Source organism: Brassica oleracea, chromosome C3 (genome assembly GCF_000695525.1).
Source record: "Brassica oleracea var. oleracea cultivar TO1000 chromosome C3, BOL, whole genome shotgun sequence".
Classification (NCBI taxonomy): domain Eukaryota; kingdom Viridiplantae; phylum Streptophyta; class Magnoliopsida; order Brassicales; family Brassicaceae; genus Brassica; species Brassica oleracea.
Genome location: NC_027750.1, coordinates 2,160,327 through 2,187,307, shown reverse-complemented (window position 1 = coordinate 2,187,307; position 26,981 = coordinate 2,160,327). Strand labels below are relative to the sequence as shown.

General features: G+C 37.7%; 5 protein-coding genes, 1 long non-coding RNA gene and 1 pseudogene across 6 annotated transcripts; 6 read left to right on the top strand and 1 right to left on the bottom strand.

The window, feature by feature from the left end:
- The first annotated feature begins 685 nt into the window (after nucleotides 1-685).
- On the top strand, nucleotides 686-3,105 carry LOC106332040 (protein TRANSPARENT TESTA 12-like). The gene is made up of 9 exons (XM_013770496.1): nucleotides 686-1,037; nucleotides 1,132-1,419; nucleotides 1,556-1,809; nucleotides 1,907-1,993; nucleotides 2,085-2,141; nucleotides 2,247-2,485; nucleotides 2,558-2,676; nucleotides 2,764-2,853; nucleotides 2,948-3,105. Exons 1-9 carry the CDS (start codon nucleotides 768-770, stop codon nucleotides 3,008-3,010), a joined length of 1,467 nt encoding a protein of 488 aa, XP_013625950.1. The 5' UTR covers nucleotides 686-767; the 3' UTR covers nucleotides 3,011-3,105.
- A 1,364-nt stretch (nucleotides 3,106-4,469) lies between these two features.
- On the top strand, nucleotides 4,470-7,278 carry LOC106333903 (annotated as a pseudogene).
- A 400-nt stretch (nucleotides 7,279-7,678) lies between these two features.
- On the top strand, nucleotides 7,679-13,518 carry LOC106329634 (protein TRANSPARENT TESTA 12-like). The gene is made up of 9 exons (XM_013768319.1): nucleotides 7,679-8,137; nucleotides 8,232-8,520; nucleotides 9,296-9,552; nucleotides 11,614-11,700; nucleotides 11,789-11,845; nucleotides 11,973-12,211; nucleotides 12,292-12,410; nucleotides 13,280-13,369; nucleotides 13,462-13,518. Exons 1-9 carry the CDS (start codon nucleotides 7,866-7,868, stop codon nucleotides 13,516-13,518), a joined length of 1,467 nt encoding a protein of 488 aa, XP_013623773.1. The 5' UTR covers nucleotides 7,679-7,865.
- On the top strand, nucleotides 9,808-10,691 carry LOC106333177. The gene is made up of 5 exons (XR_001268308.1): nucleotides 9,808-9,861; nucleotides 9,955-10,191; nucleotides 10,264-10,382; nucleotides 10,466-10,555; nucleotides 10,636-10,691. It is a non-coding gene; the product is annotated as an uncharacterized LOC106333177 (long non-coding RNA).
- Nucleotides 13,519-14,185: 667 nt separating the features above from the next.
- LOC106334227 (histone H3.2-like) lies at nucleotides 14,186-14,851 on the top strand. The gene has a single exon (XM_013772542.1). The coding sequence runs from the start codon at nucleotides 14,255-14,257 to the stop codon at nucleotides 14,660-14,662; it is 408 nt and encodes a 135-aa protein (XP_013627996.1). The 5' UTR covers nucleotides 14,186-14,254; the 3' UTR covers nucleotides 14,663-14,851.
- A 348-nt stretch (nucleotides 14,852-15,199) lies between these two features.
- On the bottom strand, nucleotides 15,200-21,103 carry LOC106334226 (putative uncharacterized protein At4g01020, chloroplastic). Its single transcript, XM_013772541.1, has 4 exons — nucleotides 20,129-21,103; nucleotides 18,660-20,024; nucleotides 16,738-18,517; nucleotides 15,200-16,645 (listed from the first exon to the last, which is right to left on the bottom strand). Exons 1-4 carry the CDS (start codon nucleotides 21,023-21,025, stop codon nucleotides 15,399-15,401), a joined length of 5,289 nt encoding a protein of 1,762 aa, XP_013627995.1. The 5' UTR covers nucleotides 21,026-21,103; the 3' UTR covers nucleotides 15,200-15,398.
- A 183-nt stretch (nucleotides 21,104-21,286) lies between these two features.
- Nucleotides 21,287-23,091, top strand: LOC106328438 (40S ribosomal protein S6-2). The gene is made up of 6 exons (XM_013766882.1): nucleotides 21,287-21,401; nucleotides 21,494-21,558; nucleotides 21,992-22,049; nucleotides 22,149-22,257; nucleotides 22,345-22,617; nucleotides 22,691-23,091. Exons 1-6 carry the CDS (start codon nucleotides 21,396-21,398, stop codon nucleotides 22,927-22,929), a joined length of 750 nt encoding a protein of 249 aa, XP_013622336.1. The 5' UTR covers nucleotides 21,287-21,395; the 3' UTR covers nucleotides 22,930-23,091.
- The last annotated feature ends 3,890 nt before the right edge of the window (nucleotides 23,092-26,981 follow it).

Below are 26,981 nucleotides of genomic sequence, written 5' to 3'. Positions count from 1 at the left end.
ATACATATAAACAATATATACATAGACACATATTCATATTTAGAATTCCAATGGGTAGAATCCCCACCGGAGGTGCTCTTAAGACTTGTTTAGCTTAGTTTTTACGTTTCTAGCTTAGTTAATGTAATTTTAAACTTCCTTTAGATGGAACGGAGTTGTAATCTTCTTTTACGGAAATTTTATAAAAATTCTATAAAGCTAGATCGTGGTTTGCGAGTAAAGCACAAGCAGTATCATTTCATCTCCCATGGTTAAATGATTTAAATTGGCAATTGTTTTACAACAATTAGTTTATAAACGTGTCAAGTGGCTCGGCTCTTTATAAAATCATAAATTCTAAATTACAAGTCGAATAAATTCAAGATGAAGAAAAGGAGTTGTTAGATGTGACAACAGCCAGTGTGGACGTACATGGCATATACAATGAGGGAAATATATAGAGTTGTTGATAAAAGTCAAGGATATGATATACATTGGCGTTAAAATGAAAGACGATTATAAGACGAAAATGTTTAAATAATTGACTCATAGTGGTTGTTCCTTCGAAAGCTTCTTTCTAGTGCGTTTTGAATTATGAGATTGGATGGTAACTGCTGATGTCTTCTTAAACAGCAAAATATTCTGTTTTTCCACACAAGCCTCTGGGATATAAAAAATGTACATATTACGTGTGTGTTATTACTCTCTACACACATCACTTATCTACTCTTTTATTTTATGTATTTAGAATTTATTAGAACCAGAGAAAAATATCCAGAATACTGGCCATGGGAGAGAGAGACGAAGAAGCAGAAGGTGTAGGGGAGGCGAGGATTCCTCTGCTAAGGGATCAGCATGATGAAGCGGAGGAAGACGGAGATATAGTGGGAGAGACGAAGAAGCTATGGCGTATCGTTGGACCAGCCATATTCACAAGAATCACAACCTACTTGATCCTTTTCATCACTCAGGCCTTTGCCGGCCACCTCGGCGAGCTTGAACTCGCCGCCATCTCCATCGTCAGCAACGTCATCGTCGGCTTCAACTTCGGCCTCCTAGTATACACACACATAATAACCATTTTTGGCTTATATTATGATTTATGAACCTCAACTTATAAATGTAGAAACCATCTATATGCTTTATATGCAGCTTGGAATGGCGAGTGCGTTGGAAACATTGTGTGGTCAAGCATTTGGAGCTAAAAAATATGACATGTTAGGAGTGTATTTGCAGCGATCTTGGATTGTTCTCTTCTTATGTTCCATCTTACTACTCCCTATGTACTTCTTTGCTACTCCGATTCTTAAGTACTTTGGCCAGCCTGATGACATAGCTGAGCTCTCCGGTACTGTAGCCCTTTGGGTTATTCCTATCCATTTCGCATTTGCCTTCTTCTTCCCTCTCAACCGGTTCCTCCAATGCCAGCTTAAGAATATGGTACATATATAAATATGTAACGTTTTTGGCCTAAATAGTGTTTGGTAGTTAAGTGTTAATATTTCTTGATATTTTGATTCTCAAATGGTGTTTGTATATATAAGTTAATATCTCTCTTGACTAACATTAACACCAGGTGATTGCAATTTTGGCTGGAGTGGCACTTGTAGTTCACATATTCGTGTGCTGGCTTTTTGTATACGGTCTTAAACTTGGAGTCATAGGGACCATGGCTACTGTTAACGTGGCTTGGTGTCTCAATGTCTTCATCTTATTTACTTACGCTACTTGTGGCGGTTGTCCACTCACTTGGACTGGTTTCTCCATCGAAGCTTTCACCGGGCTTTGGGAATTTGCTAAGCTCTCTGCCTACTCTGGTATTATGCTTTGGTACTATTCTTTGAAACTTGCGTCGCTTTTTTTTTTTTTGATTTTACAATTGGAACAAAACTTCTTACCCACGGTAGAGTTTTTTTAATTGAGACAGCTTGGAAAATTGGTACTATAAGATTTTAATACTGATGACTGGAAATCTGAAAGATGCAAAAATTGCCGTCGACTCTTTGTCTATATGGTACGTTAGATATATATTACGGTTAATATACTAAATAGTAAATATGAAACGTGTCATATTTCTTAACTATTTGTACAATGTTCATGGGCAGCATGTCAATAAATGGACTGGAGATGATGATTCCACTTGCTTTCCTCGCCGGGACAGGGTATATACTATTCATTATCTAGAAACCTTTTTTTTTATCTTGCTATAATAATAACTAACCATGCATTATATATAATTACTTTATACGATAAAACTTGTTTTGTAGCGTACGAGTGGCAAATGAATTAGGAGCAGGCAATGGAAGAAGAGCAAGATTTGCAATGATCATATCAGTGATAGAATCGTTGATTATTGGTTTAATATTTTCGGTTCTTGTAGTATTTCTTCATGATCAAATCGGTTGGATCTTCTCTTCGAGTGAAACCGTCATAAAAGCAGTCACTGATCTCTCTATCCTTTTAGCCTTTACTATTCTTCTTAACAGTGTCCAACCGGTTCTTTCTGGTATGCTACGAAACAAAATTAATTTGTTTGTCATTCCATAATAAACCGAAGTGACTTTTGATTTTGGATTAGGTGTTGCGATTGGTTCGGGTTGGCAATCATTCGTGGCATATATAAATTTGGGATGCTATTATTTCATCGGTCTTCCACTTGGATTTGTCATGGGATGGATTTTTAAGTCTGGTGTCAAGGTAAACGCCAGCTTTTTTTTAATAAACTCTAGATTTGAAGGCTAATTTCTCTCTATATAAAACATCTATTGTGATTTTATGTTATAGGGCATTTGGACTGGTATGATATTCGGAGGAACCGCGATGCAGACATTGATATTGATTTTTATTGTTATGAGATGTGACTGGGAAAAAGAGGTAGTTCAATTTTTATTGCTTTGATTCACGTATATGGTTTATTCAATGCATCTCTTCTCATGCAGTTGTTTCGACGTTTATTTCATATTTGTAGGCACAAAAAGCAAGCGTCCGCGTTAACAAATGGTCGATCTCAAATTCAGAGGGAAGACACTGAAGATTTTATAATTTGTATACAATTATAAATTAAAAAAAATCCTTTAATAAAAAAAAGTATACAATTGCAAAATAAATATATATTTGCATGGAGCATTTATATTCCATAAAGCTAGGCCGTGGTGAGCGAGTAAAGCACAAGCGATATCATTACATCACACATGGTTAATGACAAGAAAAATGATATAGTTCTCATATATTTTCGATCCTATATATATTCTCATATAGAAAAAGTTTAGTTACAGTACACCAATGCACTTACCTATTTCAGGCGTTAGGTTTTGATGATAACTTTTGATAAATCTAAACATATTATAGACAAATTTGAACGGAGAATATACCACTTGGAGAGCTGTAGATCTGCAATAACTTTTGTACAGGAGGATAAAATTATGATTAGATTTTTCATTACTCCGTAAGAATGAAGCGAAACAGCTTTATATAGAATAGGGAACTTTTATACATGATATATAGAATAATATAAAGGTAGAAAACTAAGTTGTTGAATCCATGACATCAAACAATTTGGACGTTAGTTGCATATAAAACGTTGGAAATTAAGTTGTTGATCAAACACAAAGATGCATATATATGGATTATGAAAAAGATAAGTAAAAGGTTAAATAATTGTATTTCCACTACTTTATGGTTTCAAATCACAATAGCTGATTAGAGAATGTTAAAGGCCCTTAGAATATATGTCAAAAAAAAAAAATAAGAAGACCATAGAATATGTGTGATCAGTGTAGAACCGAACCTAATGAAAAGACGATATATTCAAACAGAATAGAAATCGAATGTGGATATATAATGAATTGCAACTAGCAGTCTACGGCACTATTTCAAATTTATTGGCAGATTAAACTTCCTGATACTGTTTCCGAGGATTGTTATGTGTTTGATTATGGTTTATGTTTTTATTGGCAGATAAACTTCCTGATACTTCCACACAATTTTTATTGCCAAATTAATTTGGTTTAGTTGAAGGAGCTTATGTTTCGTTTGGTCAGTAGCGTCCCGTCTCTTGGGCGCTAGGCCCAACCCGACCGCCCGACTAGGGCCTAGCGCGTTCCCGAACAGGGGTTTATATTATATCGGTTATAATATTTATATATTGTGTGTGTTACTCTATGGTTGCAACTGGAATGTCGATTTTTGGAATGAAATGATGTAGAATGACTTATTCCATTAATTCCAAAAAAAAATTCACCGTTGACATGAAGAGAATGGAACACTAATCAATTCCAAAACAAAGAGAGATAAAATACAAAGAAAATCATTCCATAACAAATTTGGGTTATGAATAAATGGAATGAGTTTCATTCCATTTTTTGATGTACTCCATTCTTATCATTTCATTTATTTTAATTCCATCAATTCCAGAATATTTTACCAGTTATATATATCATCACGTATCTGCTCTTTTATTTTATTTATTAGAATCTTCCAGAAGATCAACGATGGGAGAGAGAAACGAAGAAGAAGGTGTAGGGGAGGCGAATATTCCTCTGTTAAGGGATCAACATGAAGGGGAGGAAGATGGAGATATAATGGTGGAGACTAAGAAGCTATGGCGTATCGTTGGACCATCCATATTCACCAGAATCACGATCGACCTACTTGATCCTTGTCATCACTCAGGCCTTTGCCGGCCACCTTGGAGAGCTCGAACTCGCCGCCATCTCTATCGTCAACAACGTCATCATCGGCTTCAACTTCGGGTTTCTCGTACACACACACATAAAAACCATTTTGTCTTGACGTATATTATAAAGCTCAACTTATAAATGAAGAAACTATATAAAAATATGTATATATATGCAGCTTGGAATGGCGACTGCGTTGGAAACGCTGTGCGGTCAAGCATTTGGAGCAAAAAAATATGAAATGTTAGGAGTCTATTTGCAGCGATCTTGGATTATTCTCTTCTTATGTTCCATCTTGCTACTCCCTATGCACTTCTTTGCAACTCCGATTCTTAAGTACTTTGGCCAGCCTGACGACATCGCTGAGCTCTCTGGTACCATCGCCGTTTGGGTTGTTCCTATCAATTTCGCATTTGTCTTCTTTTTCCCTCTCAACAGGTTCCTCCAATGCCAGCTCAAGAATATGGTATAGATATAGCACATTTTTAGCCTAAATTCATGTTTTTATTTAGTTTAATATATTATTCGCATATATTATATATTATTAGCAAATGGTGTTTGGTAAATTGTTTAATATTTTCTCTGACTAACATTACTATCAGGTGGTTGCGGTTTCTTCTGGAGTGGCACTTGTAGTTCACTTATTTGTGTGCTGGCTTTTTGTATATGGTCCTAATCTCGGAGTTATAGGGACCATGGCTACTGTTAACGTGTCTTGGTGTCTCAACGCCTTCATCTTATTTACTTACACCACTTGCGGAGGTTGTCCGCTCACTTGGATCGGTTTCTCCATCGAAGCTTTCACCGGACTTTGGGAATTTGCTAAGCTCTCTGCTTCCTCGGGAATTATGATTTGGTACTCTTCGTTAAGACCACTTGTGTCACATTTGTCGTTTGGTTCACAATTGGAACACAACTTCTTAGAACATCTCCAACGGGGTTCTACCCATTGGAAGATTTGAGAACCTTTGAATGAGCTTCTTCACAAAATAATAGATCCCACAACTACATACACATATACAATATATATATATATACACATATGAATCTTTAGAATTCCAATAGATAGAACTTCCATTGGAGATACTCTTAGATGTTAGAATTTGGGAGTTTCAGATATAAAATTTAGAATAAAAATGTTTATTTTATTTTCAAAAAAAAATATTTATACTAAATATATTATTCATTAATTGTTTATTTTTTATTTTATTTTTTAATGAATGCTACTTTATCATTTTTTATCTTGTATACTACTTTGTGATAAATTATTTTAGTGATATTATGAGATTTGCCCCAATATTTTACCTTAGATTTTGATTTATTTATTTTATGTCGAGACAGCTTGGAGTATTGGTATTATAGGATTTTAATTATGATGGCTGGGAATCTAGAGGATTCAAAAATTGCTGTCGACTCTGTGTCTATAAGGTATACGACATCAAATGTTTATGTATATTGGAGATTGATATACGATTTAATGAAGCTTTGATATCATATTTCTTGACAATTTACTTTTATTATTACAATGCAGCATGTCAATATATGGACTGGAGCTGATGATCCCAATTGCTTTCCTCGCCGTGACTGGGTATAATAAATCTCCCCGTGTTTGGTTTACTTGGGTTGATTAAAATTATTCATTATCTAGAAACTTTTTTATATTACGGTTTGACTGGTGGGTGACGTACATGCTAATTTGCAGTTTATCGTTATAAAAGCCTATATGTATTGCTATAATATTAATTAGGCGTGCTTGTATATATGATATGGTAAACCTATGTTTGTAGCGTACGAGTAGCGAATGAATTAGGAGCAGGCAATGGACGAGGAGCAAGATTTGCTATGATCATATCAGTGACACAGTCATTAACCATTGGAATAATATTTTCGGTGCTTGTAGTATTTCTTCACGATCAAATCGGTTGGATGAAACCGTTATAAAAGCAGTCAATGATCTCTCTATTCTTTTAGCCTTTACGATTCTTCTAAACAGTGTCCAACCGGTTCTTTCTGGTACACCACAAAAAAAAAATCTAATTAGTTTGTTATTCTAGAATAAACTGGTTTAAGGTATGTGAAATGATTTTGATTAGGTGTTGCAATTGGTTCGGGTTGGCACTCGTGGCATATATAAATTTGGGATGCTATTATTTCATCGGCCTTCCACTTGGATTTGTAATGGGTTCGATTTTCAAGTCTGGTGTTAAGGTAAACGCCAACTTTTATTCTTATAATCTCAATATTTGAAAGTTAAAAATAAAAATAAAATAAATAAAATAAAATAAATATTTGAAAGTTAATTTCTCTTGGTATTTGTATGTCTGCTGTGATTTTATGTTATAGGGCATTTGGGCGGGTCTGATATTCGGAGGAACCACGATTCAGACATTGATATTGATTTTTGTTGTTATGAGATGTGACTGGGAAAAAGAGGTAATTCAGTTTATTTATTTTTGCCGGTTCACGTAATCACGTACGTATATGGTTTATTTTCATGTATGTCTTTCATTTCATGCAATTGTTTCGTCGTTTATTTCATATTTTTAGGCACAAAAAGCAAGTGTGCGCGTTAAGAAATGGTCGAGCTCTTAAGACTTGCTTATCTTCGTTTTTTTTCGTTTCTAGCTTAATGTGATTTTAAACTTCCTTGAGATTGAACAGAGTTGTAATCTTTTTTTAGAGAATTTTTTTACAAAAACTCTATAAAGCTAGATCGTGGTTAGCGAGTAAAGCACACGCGGTATCATTTCATCTCCCATGGTTAAATGATTTTAATTGGCAATTGTTTTGCAACAATTAGTTTATAAACGTGTCAAGTGGCTCGGCTCTTTATAAAATCATAAATTCTAAATTACAAGTCGAATAAATTCAAGATGAAGAAAAGGAGTTGTTAGATGTGACAACAGCCAGTGTGGACGTACATGGCATATACAATGAGGGAAATATATAGAGTTGTTGATAATCGGCTCATAGTGGTTCATTCGAAAGCTTCTTTCTAGTGCGTTTTGAATCATGAGATTGGATGGTAACTGCTGATGTCTTCTTAAACAGCAAAAATATTCTGTTTTTTTTTTTCCACACAAACTTCTGGGATATGAAATATGTATATATTATGCGTGTGTTACTTTCTATATATCATCTTGTATCTACTCTTTATTTTATGTATTTAGAATTTATTGGAACCGGAGACAAAGTTCCAGAAAACTGGCCATGGGAGGGAGAGACGAAGAAGCAGAAGGTGTAGGGGAGGCGACGATTCCTCTGCTAAGGGATCAGCATGATGAAGCGGAGGAAGACGGAGATATAGTGGTGGAGACGAAGAAGCTATGGCGTATCGTTGGACCAGCCATATTCACCAGAATCACGACCTACTTGATCCTTATCATCACTCAGGCCTTTGCCGGCCACCTCGGCGAGCTTGAACTCGCCGCCATCTCCATCGTCAGCAACGTCGTCATCGTCGGCTACAACTTCGGCCTCCTCATATACACACACATAACAACCATTTTTGGCTTATATTATGATTTATGAACCTCAACTTATAAATGTAGAAACCATCTATATGCTTTATATGCAGCTTGGAATGGCGAGTGCGTTGGAAACATTGTGTGGTCAAGCATTTGGAGCTAAAAAATATGACATGTTAGGAGTGTATTTGCAGCGATCTTGGATTGTTCTCTTCTTATGTTCCATCTTGCTACTCCCTATGTACTTCTTTGCTACTCCGATTCTTAAGTACTTTGGCCAGCCTGATGACATAGCCGAGCTCTCCGGTACTGTAGCCCTTTGGGTTATTCCTATCCATTTCGCATTTGCCTTCTTCTTCCCTCTCAACCGGTTCCTCCAATGCCAGCTTAAGAATATGGTACATATGTAAATATGTAACATTTTGGGCCTAAATAGTGTTTGGTATTTAAATGTTAATATTTCTTGATATTATGATTCTCAAATGGTGTTTGTTATATCTCTTATATACTAAAAACACAAGCCACTTGCCCAATAATATTTTTATACATAGATAATATTTTTTTTTCAAAAACAACAATTACTAAAAAGAAAAATAGTTAGTTTCAAAAATAAAAAAGAAACAGTTGAAACAAATCAGTCAAAAGAAAGAAAATAATTATTTTAACCCCCTCATATATTACACCCACGATCTCCAGCTTATTATGTATTACATTGGTTAGTGGTGTAGACGAATTCATATAATTAATAGTTATTTAACAAGCGAGCAAGTGTATTAAGTCTCAACATTTAGTTATTTCAGTTTTACAGTTTTAACTTCTTTTTTTTTGTACAGGTACTGTGCTTCACGTGATAAGTTATGCATTTGGTATGTTAGAATTTCCAAATAACTCTTATGATAAGTAATTTTCTGGTCATTTTTATTCAGAAAACATACTAAAAAGATTTAGATGGACATGAATCTCGAATAATGAAAACTAATATAAAAGATTTTGTAGTGCTGTTTATTTAGTTATACGTAATTTTAGTTTGTGTGAGTATTTTATCTAACTTCAGTTTGTTTATTATAATCATGTCTTTAATACCTTTGAAAAAAATTAAGTACATAAGAGATTTACTCCGCACGGGATATACACTAGGAAGTTAATATCTCTCTTGACTAACATTAACACCAGGTGATTGCAATTTTGGCTGGAGGGGCACTTGTAGTTCACATATTCGTGTGCTGGCTTTTTGTATACGGTCTTAAACTTGGAGTCATAGGGACCATGGCAACTGTTAACGTGTCTTGGTGTCTCAATGTCTTCGTCTTATTTACTTACGCTACTTGCGGCGGTTGTCCACTGATCACTTGGACTGGTTTCTCCATCGAAGCCTTCACCGGGCTTTGGAAATTTGCTAAGCTCTCTGCCTCCTCTGGTATTATGCTTTGGTACTATTTTTTAAGGCTACTTGTGTCGCATTTTTTTTGTTTGGTTTTACAATTGGAACAAAACTTCTTACGTACGGTATATTTTTTTAATCGAGACAGCTTGGAGAATTGGTACTATAAGATTTTAATACTGATGACTGGAAATCTGAAAGATGCAAAAATTGCCGTCGATTCTATATGGTACGTCAGATATATATAGTAAATATGAAACGTATCCTATTTCTTAACTATTTGTACAATGTTCATGGGCAGCATGTCAATAAATGGATTGGAGATGATGATTCCACTTGCTTTCCTCGCCGGGACAGGGTATATATCTAGAAACCTTTTTATCTTGCTATAATAATAACTAGCCATGCATATATATATAATTACTTTATACGATAAAACCTTGTTTTGTAGCGTAAGAGTGGCAAATGAATTAGGAGCAGGCAATGGAAGAAGAGCAAGATTTGCAATGATCATATGTGATAGAATCGTTGATTATTGGTTTAATATTTTTGGTTCTTGTAGTATTTCTTCATGATCAAATCGGTTGGATCTTCTCTTCAAGTGAAACCGTCATAAAAGCAGTCACTGATCTCTCTTTCCTGTTGGCCTTTACAATTCTTCTTAACAGTGTCCAACCGGTTCTTTCTGGTACGCTACAAAACAAAATTAATTTGTTTGTCATTCCATAATAAACCGAAGTGACTTTTGACTTTTGATTAGGTGTTGCGATTGGTTCGGGTTGGCAATCATTCCTGGCATATATAAATTTGGGATGCTATTATTTCATCAGTCTTCCACTTGGATTTGTCATGGGATGGATTTTCAAGTTTGGTGTCAAGGTAAACGCCAGTTTTTTTAATAAACTCAAGATTTGAAGGCTGATTTATCTCTATATATAATATATTGTGATTTTATGTTATAGAGCATTTGGGCTGGTATGATATTCGGAGGAACTGCGATTCAGACATTGATATTGACTTTTATTGTTACGAGATGTGACTGGGACAAAGAGGTAATGCAATTTTATACTTTCGTTCACGTATATGGTTTATTTCATGCAATTGTGTTTCGTCGTTTATCTCATAATTGTAGGCACAAAAAGCAAGCGTGCGCGTTAACAAATGGTCGATCTCAAATTCAGAGGCAAGACACCGAAGATTGTATAATTTGTATACAGTTGTAAAATAAATACATATTTGGAGCATATATATTCCATAAAGCTTGGCCGTGGTGGGCGAGTAAAGCACATGATGTATCATCTCATCACACATGGTTAATGAGAAGATAGAAATTATATATTTCTCATATATTTTCAATCGCATATGCTCGTATAGATAAAGTTTAGTTACAGTACACCAATGTACGTACCTATTTTAGGTTAAAAATATCCAACAGATCACCTCTGCTTTTGTCGATATCTCTCTCACATATTTCTCGCGATCAAAACTTTGAGGCCGGTAATTTATCTTATCTTCGGTAATTTATGGCACCATCAATTTCTGGACATCTGCTTTTATACTACCCAAAGGCTGTATAAAAAAGATTGAAGGGCTCTGTTCCAATTTTCTATGGGGTGGTACAGAAACAAAGAAGTGTATAGCGAAAGTTTCCTGGAGCACAGTATGTTTGCCAAAAAATGAAGGGGGCCTTGGCATTCGAGACATTGCTCGCTGGAATAAGACACTATCTCTGAAGTTGATATGGAACCTCTTGACAAGCACTGGCTCCCTATGGGCTGAATGGACTCGAGAATATCGAATCATGGTAATAGGTTTTTCACCTATTGCAAATGTTGTAGTATAGGGGGGTGAATGTCGAACCAGTCCTAGTGATGTGAATCAGTGAGAATACAAGTCATTTCTTAAGCTAAGCAGATTCAATAGTGGTGAGTGTGTGACAAGTAACAATAGCAAACAGAGCAATACAACAATTTGTTAATCAATTTTGACAAGTGAATCCATGGGTATTGGGAATCATGCTTTGGTATTAATTCGTTAAATGCCACACTTTATCAAGTTTGGTTTACATATCGAATACAACTTCTTATGGTAGCTTTTTGTCGAGAGATAGCTTGGAGAATTGGTATTATAAGATTCTAATAATGATGACTGGAAATCTGAAGGATGCAAAAATTGCTATCGACTCTTTGTCTATATGGTACGTCAAATATATAGTTTTGAAGACTGGTACATATTATAAATGGATTTCTGATCAAGTTATAATAAGTTACAATTTTCATTTGTAGCATGTCAATAAATGGTTTGGAGATGATGATACCACTTGCTTTCTTTGCCGGGACTGGGTAATCAATCTCTCATATTTACTATCACCGTATAGATACTCTAGTTATGTTCATGTCTCTAGTTAGACTAGTTCATGGCTTATAAGTAGTACTCCTTTGTAAGTTTATACTTAACATGGTTTTGTAGCGTGAGAGTGGCGAATGAGTTAGGAGCAGGCAATGGAAGAGGAGCAAGATTTGCAATGATCGTATCAGTGACAGACTCGTTAATCATCGGAATAGTATTTTCGATGCTTATAGTATTTCTTCATGATCAAATCGGGTGGATCTTCTCTTCAAGTGACACTATCATAAAAGCAGTTAATGACCTTTCTATTCTTCTAGCCTTTACTATTCTTCTCAACAGTATCCAACCGGTTCTTTCTGGTACGTAACATAAACAATCTAATTTCTTTTTGCTATGACAAAATAAACCGGTCAACACTTGTGTGGTGACTTTTAATTAGGTGTTGCCGTTGGTTCGGGTTGGCAATCATTCGTGGCATATATAAATTTGGGATGCTATTATTTCATCGGACTTCCACTTGGATTTGTCATGGGCTGGATTTTCAAGTATGGTGTCAAGGTAACCCATATTATCTTCCTTTTTTATATGAAATTAGCAAATTATTGCAAGAACACCTCCAATTGAGGGTTTTTTACACAAGTTTCCAAAGTTAAAAATAATTAAAAATGCAAAAAGTTAGGAAAAGTGTCAGAAAAGGTTCTAAACTTGTCAGAAAAGGTTCTAAACTTATGTGTTTCAAGGACCTTAAAAAACCCCACAAACTCATGTGTCACTTTTATATTAGCTCAAATTTAAAAAGGTAAATAAAAATTAACTACTTAAAGTAATTGTAATAAAATATTAATAATTTGTTTTTTAGATACTTAATGAAGTCCCAATGGTTGTGATGCTCTTAAGAGCATCATTATCAGTAAAAAGCGTGATGGGTTCTAAAAGAAAAAATAATATTAATATTATAATTATATAATTATCTATTTACTTTTTAGAATATGTTGACATATTAACAATGTGACACTTGCTCTTTAGCTTTTTAATAGGTTTCAAAAATCTGTGATTTAAGAATTTTTATATTTTCTCTTTCATGTTTTTTATAATCTTATCTTTTCTTTTAATTCGTAGAACTCCTCCAACAAACTACGGTACCGGAGCTACTTTAAGAGCATGATTAACCCGAGATTTTTAAGACGGAGTTTTTAGCGGAAGTTAAGAAACTGTTTTTTAACTTTTAACTAAAAAAGCTAAGAACCGGTTTTTAAATAAGGACTTTAAGAATCAGTTCTTTTTATTTAAGAACCGGTTCTTAGTTTTTTAGTTAAAAGTTAAGAAACAGCTTCTTAACTTCCGCTAAGAAATCCACTCTAAGAACTCCGGGTTAATGATGGTCTAAGGCTCTCTATATCTAGCTTATATTGTTACTGTGTTGATAGGGCATTTGGGCTGGTATGATATTCGGAGGAACCGGGGTTCAAACACTGATACTGATTTTTATTGTTATGAGATGTGACTGGGAAAAAGAGGTACACTAATTTCTACTATTGCTTTTGGTTCACGTATATGGTTAATTTTCATGCATGCATGTCTTTTAGTGCAATCGTTTCGTCATTTGTAGGCACAAAAAGCAACTGTGCACGTTAAGAAATGGTCTGTCTCAAACTCAAGAAACTGAAGATTGTATCATCTATATATAAATTAAACAAGTGCACATTCCAAATATTTAGATCATGTCGATCGTGTGAAACATATTATCCTATCTTTTTTTTTTTTTTTTTTGAACATCTATCCTATCATTTCAATGACTCAATCTTACATGATTGGTTTATTGAAATGGGCAAGTAATAAGATGGGTGTATGAACATGGTTCGCATTTGGATAAATGACACAATAATAACATAACATGAATCGCAGTTTCAATAATATAAAAATATAATCACAGTTTTATATTTTTTAATACCAATCTGATATTTAAATTTTTTTAAAATAACATTAACAGTTTTATAAATCAACACTTAACTCGTACTCTGAGAGGCCCAACAACACTGCAGCCTACAAGCTAAAAGTCTCATGCGACAGCCTTTACCACGGAAATATATGATGTTTTATTTTTTGTCGAAAAAGGCCGGAAGAATACAAAAGTCATTCTGATTGGTTAGTTAATAAATGACGCGGATAGCGAAGGATACACAAGTCATGCTGATTGGTTACATAACAATTGACGCGGATAGATCAACGCAAGCAATCTCAACCGTCGATAAGCCAAAAGATCCGACGGTTCCAAAATACAAATACATCATCTCTCGCATCAGTATAAATAACACATCTCATCATCACTTTATGCACACCAAACGCATTCTCTCTCCTAAAAGCAAATATCAAAATCTAGAAGAGTAACTTTGAAACCATAGATGGCTCGTACCAAGCAAACCGCTAGAAAATCCACCGGAGGAAAGGCTCCGAGGAAGCAGCTGGCGACGAAAGCGGCGAGGAAGTCAGCTCCGGCCACCGGAGTGAAGAAGCCGCACAGATTCCGCCCCGGAACGGTGGCGCTTAGAGAGATCAGGAAGTACCAGAAGAGCACCGAGCTTCTCATCCGCAAGCTTCCGTTCCAGCGTCTGGTTCGTGAGATCGCTCAGGATTTCAAGACGGATCTGAGGTTCCAGAGCAGTGCCGTCGCGGCTTTACAAGAGGCTGCCGAGGCTTACCTTGTTGGGTTGTTCGAAGACACGAATCTGTGTGCGATTCACGCGAAGAGAGTCACGATCATGCCGAAGGATATCCAGCTCGCTAGGAGAATCAGAGGTGAAAGAGCTTGAAGACCTATCTAGCTTTGTCTAGTTCGTTAATGTGTACTTTGATCTATGGTGAATTTTCTAATTCTGGGTTTGCTAAAGGTTTAGTCTTTGTTAAGATAGTCCTTAAGGTGTTCGACGAAATACCTCAATGAAAATGTTCTCTTGTTTAATATATTTGCCCAAATTATCTTTGGTACGCGTTTAAATCAATCACTCGTTTCTCCTTGTTTATAAAAATCACTATGTTACAAACATTGAAACGTTCTGATATATATAACACAACACAGTCGTTACATAAGCTTAGTTGTAATCACCATTTAACCGGTCTAATCAGTTAAAGATGACAGCCGGTTTGGAAGAACCGGGTCTTGGTTCCTTGTTCTTCCTGGTGATGTAAAGATGGTAGCACTGAAACTGCTGTAGAAATGTCCTCAAGTTCCAGTAAGCAATATCATCACTATCCACAGCTTCAACTTTAAAATGTGTTAAAACATATTGGACTTTATTAAGCTATATAGACATTTACGCTTATTAAGTGATGTAACAAGTCAAATCTAAGACTAGTAACAAATATATTCATATTATGGCATCGGTTCGCATTGGTTAAAGCGTTAAAGAAGGAATACTACTGAACCAGAGTATCTCGACATATGTACATATGAAACCAAACCAGATGTTACATAATATATAGATTACAAGGACTTAGCTTAGAGACTAATTTTATTATACATTGAAGAGGTCCGGTTTTCAAACTTCTTCAAAGCAAGGGGATGCCGAGCTCATCGAAGATTCCTATTCCACCATGGACTGCTCTCAAATGCTCATAACAAGGCTCTTGGTGAGTGAAGAAGTCTAAGCAAACCCAGCAGATATGCTTCCCACACCGGCACAGCAGATGGTTACACCCTTCAGATTTCTCTATCGTCGACTTGCAAAACGGACACTCCTTCACGTTCTTCCCCTTCGCCCAGTCTTTCAACGACATGTCCGGATCCTCCTTGAAGAGCTTGTACCTCTCGCAAGTGATGTACGGGTGATACTCCAGGTGGCACCTTCTGCACGTCTCTGCGTTGCAAGCTCCGCAGATGAACGGCTCCCCTGACTCTCGAGGACCAACAGCTACGCGGTAAACGGAAGGGCAGTCAGGCGTGGAGCAGAACCGGAAGTTACCATCGCTGGTTGTTACAAAAGAGGACAGGGAGGCTTTGAAAAGCTCGTCGAGCTTCTCTTGTGATAAGAGGGCTCTCATATCAGCGAGTACTATCGGAGCTCCACAGTCCGTGTGAGAGCAAAGAATGGGAAACGCGTCGAAGTTTCTCATCGATGCCTCGAGCTGTTCCAACAAACAAGCTTTGCAGAAGACGTGCGAGCATCCTTCGAGAGAGTAACCATCATCAACCTCACACAAGCAGATGGGGCATTCAACTTCAATCTCATCTGGTTCTCCTCCCGGTTCACAACCTTCCCGTGCAAGTTCGTAGACGATCTTCTCTACTTCCTGCCTCATCTCCACGCTCCCATGAACCTGGATAACATGGTACCGCGTGTTGAGCTTGAGATCAACACCGTTTACCTTCTCTTTGATACCTTGGAGATCCGGACCAAACCGGTTTACAACTTCCTTCATGAGGTCAGGACGTAACTGAGGACCTCGGAGGCGGATTTCAAGCTGCTGCCTCTCGTGATAGGCCAGAAGCGACCGAACCAGTTCTTGCTCAGCCGCCGCGATCTTCTCTTCTGATCCACAAATGCGAACTGTGAGACTGTGCCTGTCTAGTAAAATGTACGTTTCAGTCTCGTGTTGGATCCTCCGCATCAGAACAATGCCGTCTCTAGAAGAAAGATGCTGCAAGACCCTTGGGGTTAGGCCTGGATGGTTTATGGGTCTTCCTCTTACGAGTTCTTCAAGAGATCTCCGCATCTCCGAGATGGGTTTTGTTGCATAAGCAGATATTTTAACACGGTAAGCACCACCATGAGTTGGCTCCAGATGCCATGTTCCTCCTACAAATATATATACAAGGAGAAACATCAAACCTATGCTCAGAAGTAGTCACATACTGTAAGGTGAATTACTATTAGGTGGTAGAAGTTACCTCTTTGTCTTTCGAAGCTTGTTAACTTAACATTCAATTGTCTTTTGACTATGTTATAGACAGAAGCAGGACAGATTATGGAGCTCTGAAACTTTTGCTCGCATTTGATCTTCTGCCACGAAAGGCATCCAGGTAGCACCTCTCCATCTAACTCCTCCAAAGCTTTCGCAGCTTCCAAATGTAACCTCCCATCAAAAGTAATCAACGCTCGCATGAAATAATCCGACTCTTTTGGTTCAAAAACTTTGACTTGGACACAGTTTGGCTCTGGACTGCTCGATGACATGCACGCAAATATCCTCTTATGCAGCATATCTGCACAAACAGTAGGAGGTGGACACCGCACGCTCTTTCTTCTCAATAGAAAAAACTCCAAATCTGTTCTCCCCGTATAGAACTCCAAAGCATCTAAAACGTCTGCTTCCACAAGACCTGAGTCAATATTAGTAATCAATATAGAATCGCTGAACCTTTGATCCGTCTCAAAGCGGGCGTATCTTGTTCCTATCACAATGTCAGAGGTCCCATTAAATACGCTGTGAACATCACCGGATGGGCACTTGAGAACGCCTCTGCCAGTGCTCTCCCTTTGCGGCCAACGAATCATAGCTGTAACAGAAGGGAATGAAGGCATCTTGAACATTCCTCCCCCACCAGTTGCCAGCGATGGAAATAGTTTAAGCACTGATCCGTTGAAATCAAATCTCTGAATTTCCGTTGCCTTCATAGCAGATTCCGGAGTGAGAAAGGTTATCCTACCCCACTTGTCCTTCTCATCACAGTCTTGCTTGTTCCCAGCAAACTTGTGAATAGAGCAGATACACACATCGATCTTCCTCTCCAGGAACCTCAGAAGCTCTCTGTCATCAACGAAACTGTCGCCGTAATAAAATACATCGGCCGTCAAGAATCTCTGATCAACTTCAAGATGCTTTATCTGAGCACCAGAACCAAACAGTGCCATAGGTACTTGTCCCCGGCCATGGTATATATACTTCTCCAAGCATTCGTTACGCATCCACTTCTTTTCACACTCCAATGCATCGCTCACCAGGGCCGAGACTTTCTCCATATCGTGGGGAGGCGCATACAGTAGAATCTCATTCTGATCGACATCAACTTGAATACTAATCCTTTCATCCACACAAAGCGACCTGGCACGAGAAACAATCGAAAGCAGACCATGGTTAGATTTCCCACACAATCTTTTAAGTAGAGTGCTGCTACAACCAGCCACCTTCTCCACTCGGAGCCTCCACTCATCCATATGAGACGCATCAAAAGGTGGAGGTGGATCAAGCAGAGACAAAGCCTCAAAATCGAACGAAGTTACACATACCAAGTACTGGTCGACAACTGATAGAAGTTCACCGAAAACAACCCAGTTCGGCTTCTGTCCAAACGCTAGCAAAGAACACGACGGATGCAACTGAACTTGTTGACCAGTCAACGCCACCTCGTACCCAAGCTGATCATAGCCAGTGTACATCGCCACGTTTTCAGCGAGAGATGCAAGTATAACCGTTTTCAAACGCTTGTCGTGTTTATTATTATTACCCTCGGTTGGATTCCAAACCCAGTAACTTGGACTGACAAGAGAAAGTTCTCTCTCAATGCATATCTCCAGCTCCTTGACTGTGTCTTCACATCTCCTCATTGATTTGGCATTTAGGCTATTCTCCCAGCACCATTTATTTCTTCTCTCTCGCGGCAGAGATGCCCACTCTTTGTACACCGAAAGAAGAGTGAACAGGTCTCCATTAGGGTTGCAGAATTGTACCTTGAAGATGACAAAGAGAAAAACTTCAGAACATATCTTCTAAGAGCATTGAAAACCATTTACAAAAGTAGAGAATATCTGAACTCATTTAGGCATGTTTTGGTAAATAAAAAGGTACATAACATGGAGCTCAGAATCATACCTTTAGGCAATCAGCTTTCATCTTATCATCAAGGCTGCCAACTCTGCAGAATATGCTACTAGCGTTAGCCATGACAGCAGCAAGAACAGTCCCCTCTTTGCCCATTCTGTGTCTGAAGCAGCCTAATATTAACTTCCCAAGCTTCGGCTCCAGACCAAGCTTGACTAAACAGTGCCCTTCCTGTGTTAACTCAAGAACACCATTCTTCTCAATTACCGCACCCAGCTGAACAAGATTTTTCACAGCCATTGCGATGGCTTCAGGGACAGGAGCGTCAACAAAGTCAAAATCCGCCACGTTGTCTACACCCAGAGCAAGAATCCTCAACAGCGCTACACCAAGATGGACCCTTCGAATCTCAGGCTCCTGATTGAGATTCATCGACTCAAACTCGTGCTTTGAGTAGAGTCTGTAACATCTTCCGGGCTCTGTCCTTCCAGCACGACCAGCACGTTGTCGAGCTGAGCTTTGACTGACTCTGCAAACCCTGAGGATGCTCATACCAGTTCTAGGCTCGTATTTACTCTCTTTCACCATCCCGGAGTCAATCACAAACTTGACACCAGGGATAGTCAGAGAGGTCTCTGCAATATTTGTGGCGAAGATCACTTTTCGTTTCCCAGGATGGCTCTGGAACACCCTAAACTGCTCCTCGAATGAAAGCTTTCCATGCAAAGGCAAAGCAACTGCAGATGGAGCTATAAACCTCTCGCACGCCCATTCAACCTCTGCTTGAGAAGTCAAAAACGCAAGGATGGTTCCTTCTTTCTCTGTTTTATGCACTTCCACTGCCTTCTTAACAACATCATCAGCATACGGAGCAATACGTCCGGTACCAGAACTCCCTTCTGCGTCCCTAGGGGAATAAATAATCTCCACCGGAAAGTTCCTTCCAGTGACGCAAAGAATCCCACAGCCGAAGAAATACTCCGAGAGCTGGTAAGCATCAGCCGTGGCAGACATGATGACAAGCCTTAAGTCAATTCTTCTGCACATCAGATCTTTAAGCAACGCCAGAAGAAGGTCCGTGTTCAAGCTTCTCTCGTGAGCTTCGTCAATAATAACGCATGACACGCCAGGCAAGCTCCGGTCTTTAATGTAGTGTTGAAGCAGACAGTTATCAGTCATGAACACGACTTTGGAACTAATCTCCTCGGTGGAAGAGAAAGCTGGAGTGCAGCGGACAGAGTTCTCCTCGTAACAACCGTTGCTTTCTTCTCTGACTCGATCAGCCAATGTCAAGGCAGCGATTTTCCTTGGCTGTGTGCAAACGATGGATTCACTAGCAGCAACTCCGGAATCAGCAAGGAACTGAACTAACTGAGTGCTCTTCCCTGAACCAGTTTCTCCAATCAATACCATTACCTGTGATCACAAATAAATGAATTAAATGTCCAAACACAGATTCATTTATACAATGGGGGAGGAAACTAAGCCTTAGCAGCTTGATATACAAATCTATACACTACCTGTTCGCCATGAATCCTCTTCAAAATATTACGGCGGTAGGCATAAATAGGCAGCCCATCCTCTAGCCTACGACACTCCCTGCGGATCAAGCTATGAATACGTGGCCAATCATAGTCTCCTTCCAAACTAAACACAGCCACGTCATCTTTTTCTCCATCTCTTCCTTCAAGAAACCGCAAAATGCTATTCATACCATTCTTAAACTCTTCAAGGCGTTTAACAACTAAGTCTCTCTCCGCCTCAATAGCCTTCTTTCTCTCAAAAGCCTCAATCTTGATACCCCTTTTGGAAGAAAAGGACTCAACTTGACGAGTCTTCTCCTCTATCTCTGCCCTCACCTTCTTGACGCAATCTCCGTTCTCCATAAGCGAGAGAACATGAGCCGAGAAGAGACCACGAAGCCTGTCTCTAAGCTCCTCCACGTCTGACGGGACGGTGACGTTAGCAACCAGCTCGGGGACCAAAAGGGTTTTCCCTTGGAGGCGGTACTCCCATAGCGCCACGACGGCGGAGAGCGCGTCGACCCACTGACGAAAGCTGAAGCTTCCGGCGATGCATCCGAACTGCGGCACGTGGACCGACTCCTCCGGGATTCCGCAGAGCGAGGCGAGGGTGCTGATCACTTGCTTTCTAACGGAGAAAGACGGTGACGGCTTGGCGTCGTCGCTGTTGGCGGCGGGGGTTCTCGGGTGAACAAGCTGGACGATGAAATTCGGCGTCGCCGGAGGCCGATCGCGTCTGTAATTTGGCGGGAAACTGGAGCTAGGGTATTGTCGGTGGTTGAGCGGCGGAGAGCGAAAGTTACGAAAATTGGTTGAAGCTGAAGCTGAGGGTAACGATGGGTAGCGATTAGTCGCCGATCTTCCACGGTCGGCGGGAGGAAGTGAGCTCTTCATCGGAAGCCAGTTTTGTGTGTGTTCTTTAACAAGTGAGAGAGACGAGAAGATGAAAAAGTTTCAGAGGGCAGTGAGAAGGAAAACACTATTTATAATTATTTTGTTTCTTTACTTTTTTTATTCTAACTTTTTCTAGAACCTACTTTTTTTGTTTTACTTGGAGAGATGAAAGAGAAATATACTTGGGCCTTAAAGGCCTATGATGATGAAGCCCATATATTTGGGCCGGTTGTAATGATACTCATATGTTTCCAGTATAAGTTGGCCATGTGCTCATTTCCACAAAACCCTAGCCGAATTGCGCCGCGTTGATATATATCTTTCATCAGCTCTCGCAGGAAGCTGTTAGTGGCAGTTTCAATCGGAGACGATGAAGGTAGGGCTCATCTTCTCCGTCTTCTGTATTCTCTCTCTCTGAGATATCTGATTGATTTTCGTTTGCTCACTGGATTTGGTTTTGTTTCGCAGTTCAACGTCGCTAATCCTACCACTGGTTGCCAGAAGAAGCTCGAGATCGATGACGATCAAAAGCTGTAAGATCTTTCATTCTTTGTCACATCGTCCTTCTTTATAGATTTAGGATTAGCTCTTCTTTTGCTTACATTTTGTCTGATGCGTAACATCTCCTGTGAAAGTTATTAAAATTATTCGGAACGAACCTTAAGGAACTTATGATAATTACCATTTTACCCCCCCGGACTAAACATGCTGTAATATTGAATTTGGGATGTGTCTGTGATTCTCTGATATAATTACTAACCAGTTATGAATCGAGATGACAACATGAAGTTATTAAATTATTCGGAACTAACCTTAGGAACTTATAATAGTTACCATTTTACCCCCTACATAACCTGTTTAGACATGCTGTAATATTGTATTTGGATGTGTCTGTTATGAACCAACGTGACTAAATCAGGGTCGAGACAAATGAGTTGAGTTTGATTTTTCGTTGTAATGTTGCAGCCGTGCTTTTTACGACAAGAGGCTCTCCCAGGAAGTTAGCGGAGATGCTTTGGGCGAGGTGATAATTCCGCTACTCGTTCATTGTTTTATTCATATCTTCCGGTTCTTTGAAATGATTACTGAGATTGTGTGTGTGTGGGTTGTTATCTGTTTGCAGGAGTTCAAGGGGTACGTCTTCAAGATCATGGGAGGTTGCGACAAGCAAGGTTTCCCAATGAAACAGGGAGTTCTCACCCCTGGTCGTGTCCGCCTTTTGCTTCACCGAGGTGCTTACCTAATAAAACATATGTACAGCTTCATTATTTGCTCTTCTTTATTTCAATTAACGTTATCTTGTTTGGTTGTGTGAATAGGTACTCCTTGTTTCAGAGGACACGGAAGGAGGACTGGAGAGAGGAGAAGAAAGTCTGTCCGTGGTTGCATTGTCAGCCAAGATCTCTCTGTTCTTAACCTTGTCATTGTCAAGAAGGGTGAGAAGGATCTTCCCGGGCTTACCGACACCGAGAAGCCAAGGATGAGAGGTCCCAAGAGAGCTTCTAAGATCCGCAAGCTGTTCAACCTCGGAAAGGATGATGATGTCAGGAAGTATGTCAACACTTACCGCCGCAAATTCACTAACAAGAAAGGTAAGACAGAATCAAAACCAATTAAAGAATAAATGGTCTCTTATACTTTTTTTTTACGTGGGGGATGTAACAGGTAAGGAAGTGAGCAAAGCCCCCAAGATCCAGAGGCTTGTGACTCCTTTGACACTTCAGAGGAAGAGGGCTAGAATTGCTGACAAGAAGAAGAGAATCGCCAAGGCTAACGCTGATGCGGCCGAGTACCAGAAGCTTCTTGCCTCCAGGCTCAAGGAGCAACGTGATCGCCGTAGTGAAAGTTTGGCCAAGAAGAGGTCTAGGCTCTCTTCTGCTGCCGCTAAGCCCGTTGCTGCTTAAAATCATTCCAGTATCAAGAGACTTCGTTCTCTTTATTCTGTTTCTGGTCGTATTTGGACATGTAAACGCCGTTTTGAACGTCTCTTTTTTTTTTTTTTTGGTTTCTGCTTTGTGTTAGCTCTTGAACCTTCTATTATATCAAAGTTTTGAACTTGTTTGCTCTATGATGATCTACTTTTATGAACGCGATTACATGGATAAAGCTTGTTTAATAGCACACATTAGATATAGCGAAAACAAAACCATCTTCTATTATATCAAAGTTTCTACATTATTTTTTTTAATAAAAATTGTCTGAACTTTTACTCATAAGAATGGTAAATAATAAATTCAATAAATATGGTGAAAAGAAAATCAGAACAAAATAAAAGAAACATCGTAGCAAATATGCCTTAGAAATGCGGAGATATTGATTACACCTTCATCTTTGGTTTTTCCCTTGGCCCTTTCCCCGGAGGCGACTTACTTGGAATTGCTATGATCTTTGATACCTTGTGAATGTGAATCTCTTTTCCTGTTTCTTCTATAAAATATCACATTTAAACACATCAAACTATTAGTAAAATTGACAATTACATACGCTACATTTGAGGGTGAGGGAGCTGAATTTGTAATACTTACTAAAATTTTCAGATAGTTTTTTTGAGCAACTTTTTCAGATAGTTATTGGTTAATAAATTATAATTTTTTTACTGAAATTTAATGTTATTGGTTAGATGATTGTTTAATAACTTACAAAATTTATTGTTATTCAAAATGTTGGTTTATAATGATTATATAAAAATCTAGTGTTATTCTGACTTAAATTTTTGACAATCTAACTTATAAACACACAACTTAAAATATCGCATTTATTCTGTAACATTTTAAAATTATTCCAGTAGAATATTTTCATAATTTTAAAAATTTCCTTAGAACTCTTTACAAGTTTAACAATTTTTTGGCCCTTAAAATCAAATAACTTTACATAAATTCAACTCCCCCTAACCCTTATTTTTGAGAAAACATTACACTTGGGTTGAATTTAGTTATTTCGAAGAATTCTTTAAAAGAAGTTTCAGTATACTTCCACTTCAGAACATATTTAAAATACATGGAGCAAAAAGAGAAATGTATTGGGAATTACTCACTAAGTTTGCGGGACTGGTATGATTGAGCTGAGACCGTATAAGATGAAAACACCAAAGAGAGAACAAGAAGCGAAGCGATCAAGCAAAACTTTCCCTTCATTTCTTCCATTTTTTGTGTTGGAATTGCATGTATTGGTTTACTATATGTCCTAACGTTTCATGCCTATGCGTATATATATATATATATATATAACTGTTAACATGTTGCATATGACGAAGATTCATAACAAATTATTTATACACATAAAGCCTTCCAATGATATTACTAATTTGTTCTAAAACACGAAAACATTGACAAAGTCTCTACAAGAAAATTGATTGGTTCTATAACATTGACTAGCTTTTAAAAGAGTTTAATGAACAAGTAATCTATACATTAACCCAAGATGTTTCAAACTTTCGACTCATGTTTGTCTTATTCATGATGATGTGTATACGTAGAGTAGGTTCACATAACAGAAAAACATTCGTTTTCAAACGTATCTTTAGATTGGAACTTTGGTACAATGTAAAACTAATACCTATATTTGATTATGCTAACCATTTTCTCAATATATTTTTGGTAACGGTTTAAGTGGTTTTGTAGAACTTTCAATTCTCGATTTGGGAACTGTTGTAAAAACTAGGCATGCGGGTTCGAATAGTTCTAGTATTTTGGTCCGGGCGGTTCATAATTTGGGTAGATCGCTTTGACAAAAATCCTTGCAAATTGAACCGATTATTTTTTAGTTCAATTCGGTATTTGGGTAGTTCAAATTTTTTTTTCTTTCTACCGAAACTAATAGAAATTTTTGGTTTTGATTACCGAACCGAAAACCAATTTTTTTTATAAACACGTCAAATTGAACCGAACTCATTACCAAACTAACCAAAAATTTGGTTGGAAGACTTCTATTCGGTTAAAGACCTCATGCCTAGGTAAAACGTTATCAGAATTCCGACCTAAAATATAATGATGTGACCGTTTTTAGTTCTCTCAAAAAATTTATATTCAAGATTTTATAAGTACAGATACCGCGTGAGAGAACTTTGAAACTAGCATAATAAATTAGCATGATATTTATGAGAAGAAAAGGTTTAACGTTGACAAAAGAAGAGTCTGATATTGAGAACATATTCAGGACCTTTATAATGCTTGTACAAAGATGATTTTACTCAGTCTTGATCTGTTCAAAGAAAATGACAATGGGTTTGAACGACTCATAAATATAATTGGGATGCATCAAATTAATATATTATTCCATAACTGCGTGAATCATATATCTTGTGATCACAATTGAATAGCAATCTAAACCAAAATATTCAGTCAAACAAAAAACCTTTTATATTAATAGGTCAGTTATAACTTATAACAATGGTTGTGGAAACTGACAACGCACTATAAATATATAACACATATCAATTAACTGAAATGAAACCTATTGAAGTTACCAATTATTGTATCATTGTATCTTTTGTACAAGTTCATTGTTCATTGTTCATTGTGCGCAAGTTAGAGAAACTTTACTGGATTGTATTAAACTTGCTTAATTTACAAAGATAACAATGATGCCAATATATAGGCTACAAGAGAACAATCTAGATCCTTGGACTCACAGCTGTAAAGCTAAACCAGCTAGCCAGCACAACATATGGACAGAAGGGCAAATGAATTGTGAATCGGGAGCTGTGAGGTTGACTCCGTACTAAGCTCCTCTGTTACAGAAGACGACAAGACTTGTTCTTGTTGAGAAGATGACCGTTGATGAAGGTGGCTCTCTCGCTCGTATTGGACTGGGCCTTGACTCGCGTAGATCCACTAACAGATTCGTTTTCGTTTTTAGTATTGTAGTGTTTCTCTGGTTTTTCTTTCTTTGGACACACGGTAACAGTGCGATAATGCTTGCGTGAAGGAAAAGCAATACAGCTTGGAGGATTTACAGACAGTGGTCTTTGATTTCCAATCAGAACCGTTATAACATAAACAATCAGTCCCAATTTCGACTTAAACCAACCGGTAGATAGGCCTTCACAGATGTCCCCTCTTCCGGTTTCAAGCCTCGAGTTTGAATTGAAGAACAACTACTGTAACTAGTTGTTATGTATAAATAAAAACATGCAAGTCATCTGAATCGTGCAGATTTTGAATTGAAGAACAACCGTCCGGGATCTCTTGGTTTTCTTGCTGATGGATACTCTGGCCTCAAAAATATCACACATCTGTGACAGCCAACGTTCTTTTGACTTGTGGGGGCAAGAAACCGAATATGCTGCTCTAGGTCTTCACGTTTTGATGTTGTTGACAGTTAGGGTTGTAAATTTTCGTTACTTGAAACTTTATGTTAAATTTTTAGTTTTGTCAGGGTTGTAAATTTTCGTTACTTGAAACTTTATGTTAAATTTTTAGTTTTGTCAGGGTTGTAAATTTTCGTTACTTGAAACTTTATGTTAAATTTTTAGTTTTGTCAGGGTTGTAAATTTTCGTTACTTGAAACTTTATGTTAAATTTTTAGTTTTGTCAGGGTTGTAAATTTTCGTTACTTGAAACTTTATGTTAAATTTTTAGTTTTGTCAGGGTTGTAAATTTTCGTTACTTGAAACTTTATGTTAAATTTTTAGTAAAATTACTAGTAAATCATCTGAAACTCTTCCTAAAACTTTTATAACTATTCTGGTACATAATTTAACGAGTTTGATGATACTTAAGAAAAAAGGGAAAAAATTATGCATGTTTTAGTAAGTACTAGGGTCGGCCCGTCCTCCGGACGGGATATAATTTACTTGTAATCAAATTATTATTTTTTATATGATTTGTGGTTTGTGTTTTAGTTTTACATTTGCAAAAGATGTATATGAGATATACTATTTTTTAAATTTAAAATTAACAAAAAAACTATTTTTTACTATTAGCATAATATCTCTCTCTCTCTCTCTCTCTCTCTC

Coding starts and splice junctions, on each gene's coding strand:
- LOC106329634 (XM_013768319.1), top strand. CDS start 7,866: ATGGGAGGGAGAGACGAAGAAGCAGAAGGTGTAGGGGAGGCGACGATT. Junction 8,138..8,231: donor GGCTACAACTTCGGCCTCCT/CATATACACACA, acceptor GCTTTATATGCA/GCTTGGAATGGCGAGTGCGT. Junction 12,212..12,291: donor TATCCAACCGGTTCTTTCTG/GTACGTAACATA, acceptor ACTTTTAATTAG/GTGTTGCCGTTGGTTCGGGT.
- LOC106328438 (XM_013766882.1), top strand. Junction 22,258..22,344: donor CCGCCTTTTGCTTCACCGAG/GTGCTTACCTAA, acceptor TTGTGTGAATAG/GTACTCCTTGTTTCAGAGGA. Junction 22,618..22,690: donor CAAATTCACTAACAAGAAAG/GTAAGACAGAAT, acceptor GGGATGTAACAG/GTAAGGAAGTGAGCAAAGCC.
- LOC106332040 (XM_013770496.1), top strand. CDS start 768: ATGGGAGAGAGAGACGAAGAAGCAGAAGGTGTAGGGGAGGCGAGGATT. Junction 1,420..1,555: donor AATGCCAGCTTAAGAATATG/GTACATATATAA, acceptor CATTAACACCAG/GTGATTGCAATTTTGGCTGG. Junction 1,810..1,906: donor TACTCTGGTATTATGCTTTG/GTACTATTCTTT, acceptor TAATTGAGACAG/CTTGGAAAATTGGTACTATA.
- LOC106334226 (XM_013772541.1), bottom strand. CDS start 21,025: ATGAAGAGCTCACTTCCTCCCGCCGACCGTGGAAGATCGGCGACTAAT. Junction 20,025..20,128: donor AGAGGATTCATGGCGAACAG/GTAGTGTATAGA, acceptor TTGTGATCACAG/GTAATGGTATTGATTGGAGA. Junction 18,518..18,659: donor TGAAAGCTGATTGCCTAAAG/GTATGATTCTGA, acceptor GTCATCTTCAAG/GTACAATTCTGCAACCCTAA.
- LOC106334227 (XM_013772542.1), top strand. CDS start 14,255: ATGGCTCGTACCAAGCAAACCGCTAGAAAATCCACCGGAGGAAAGGCT.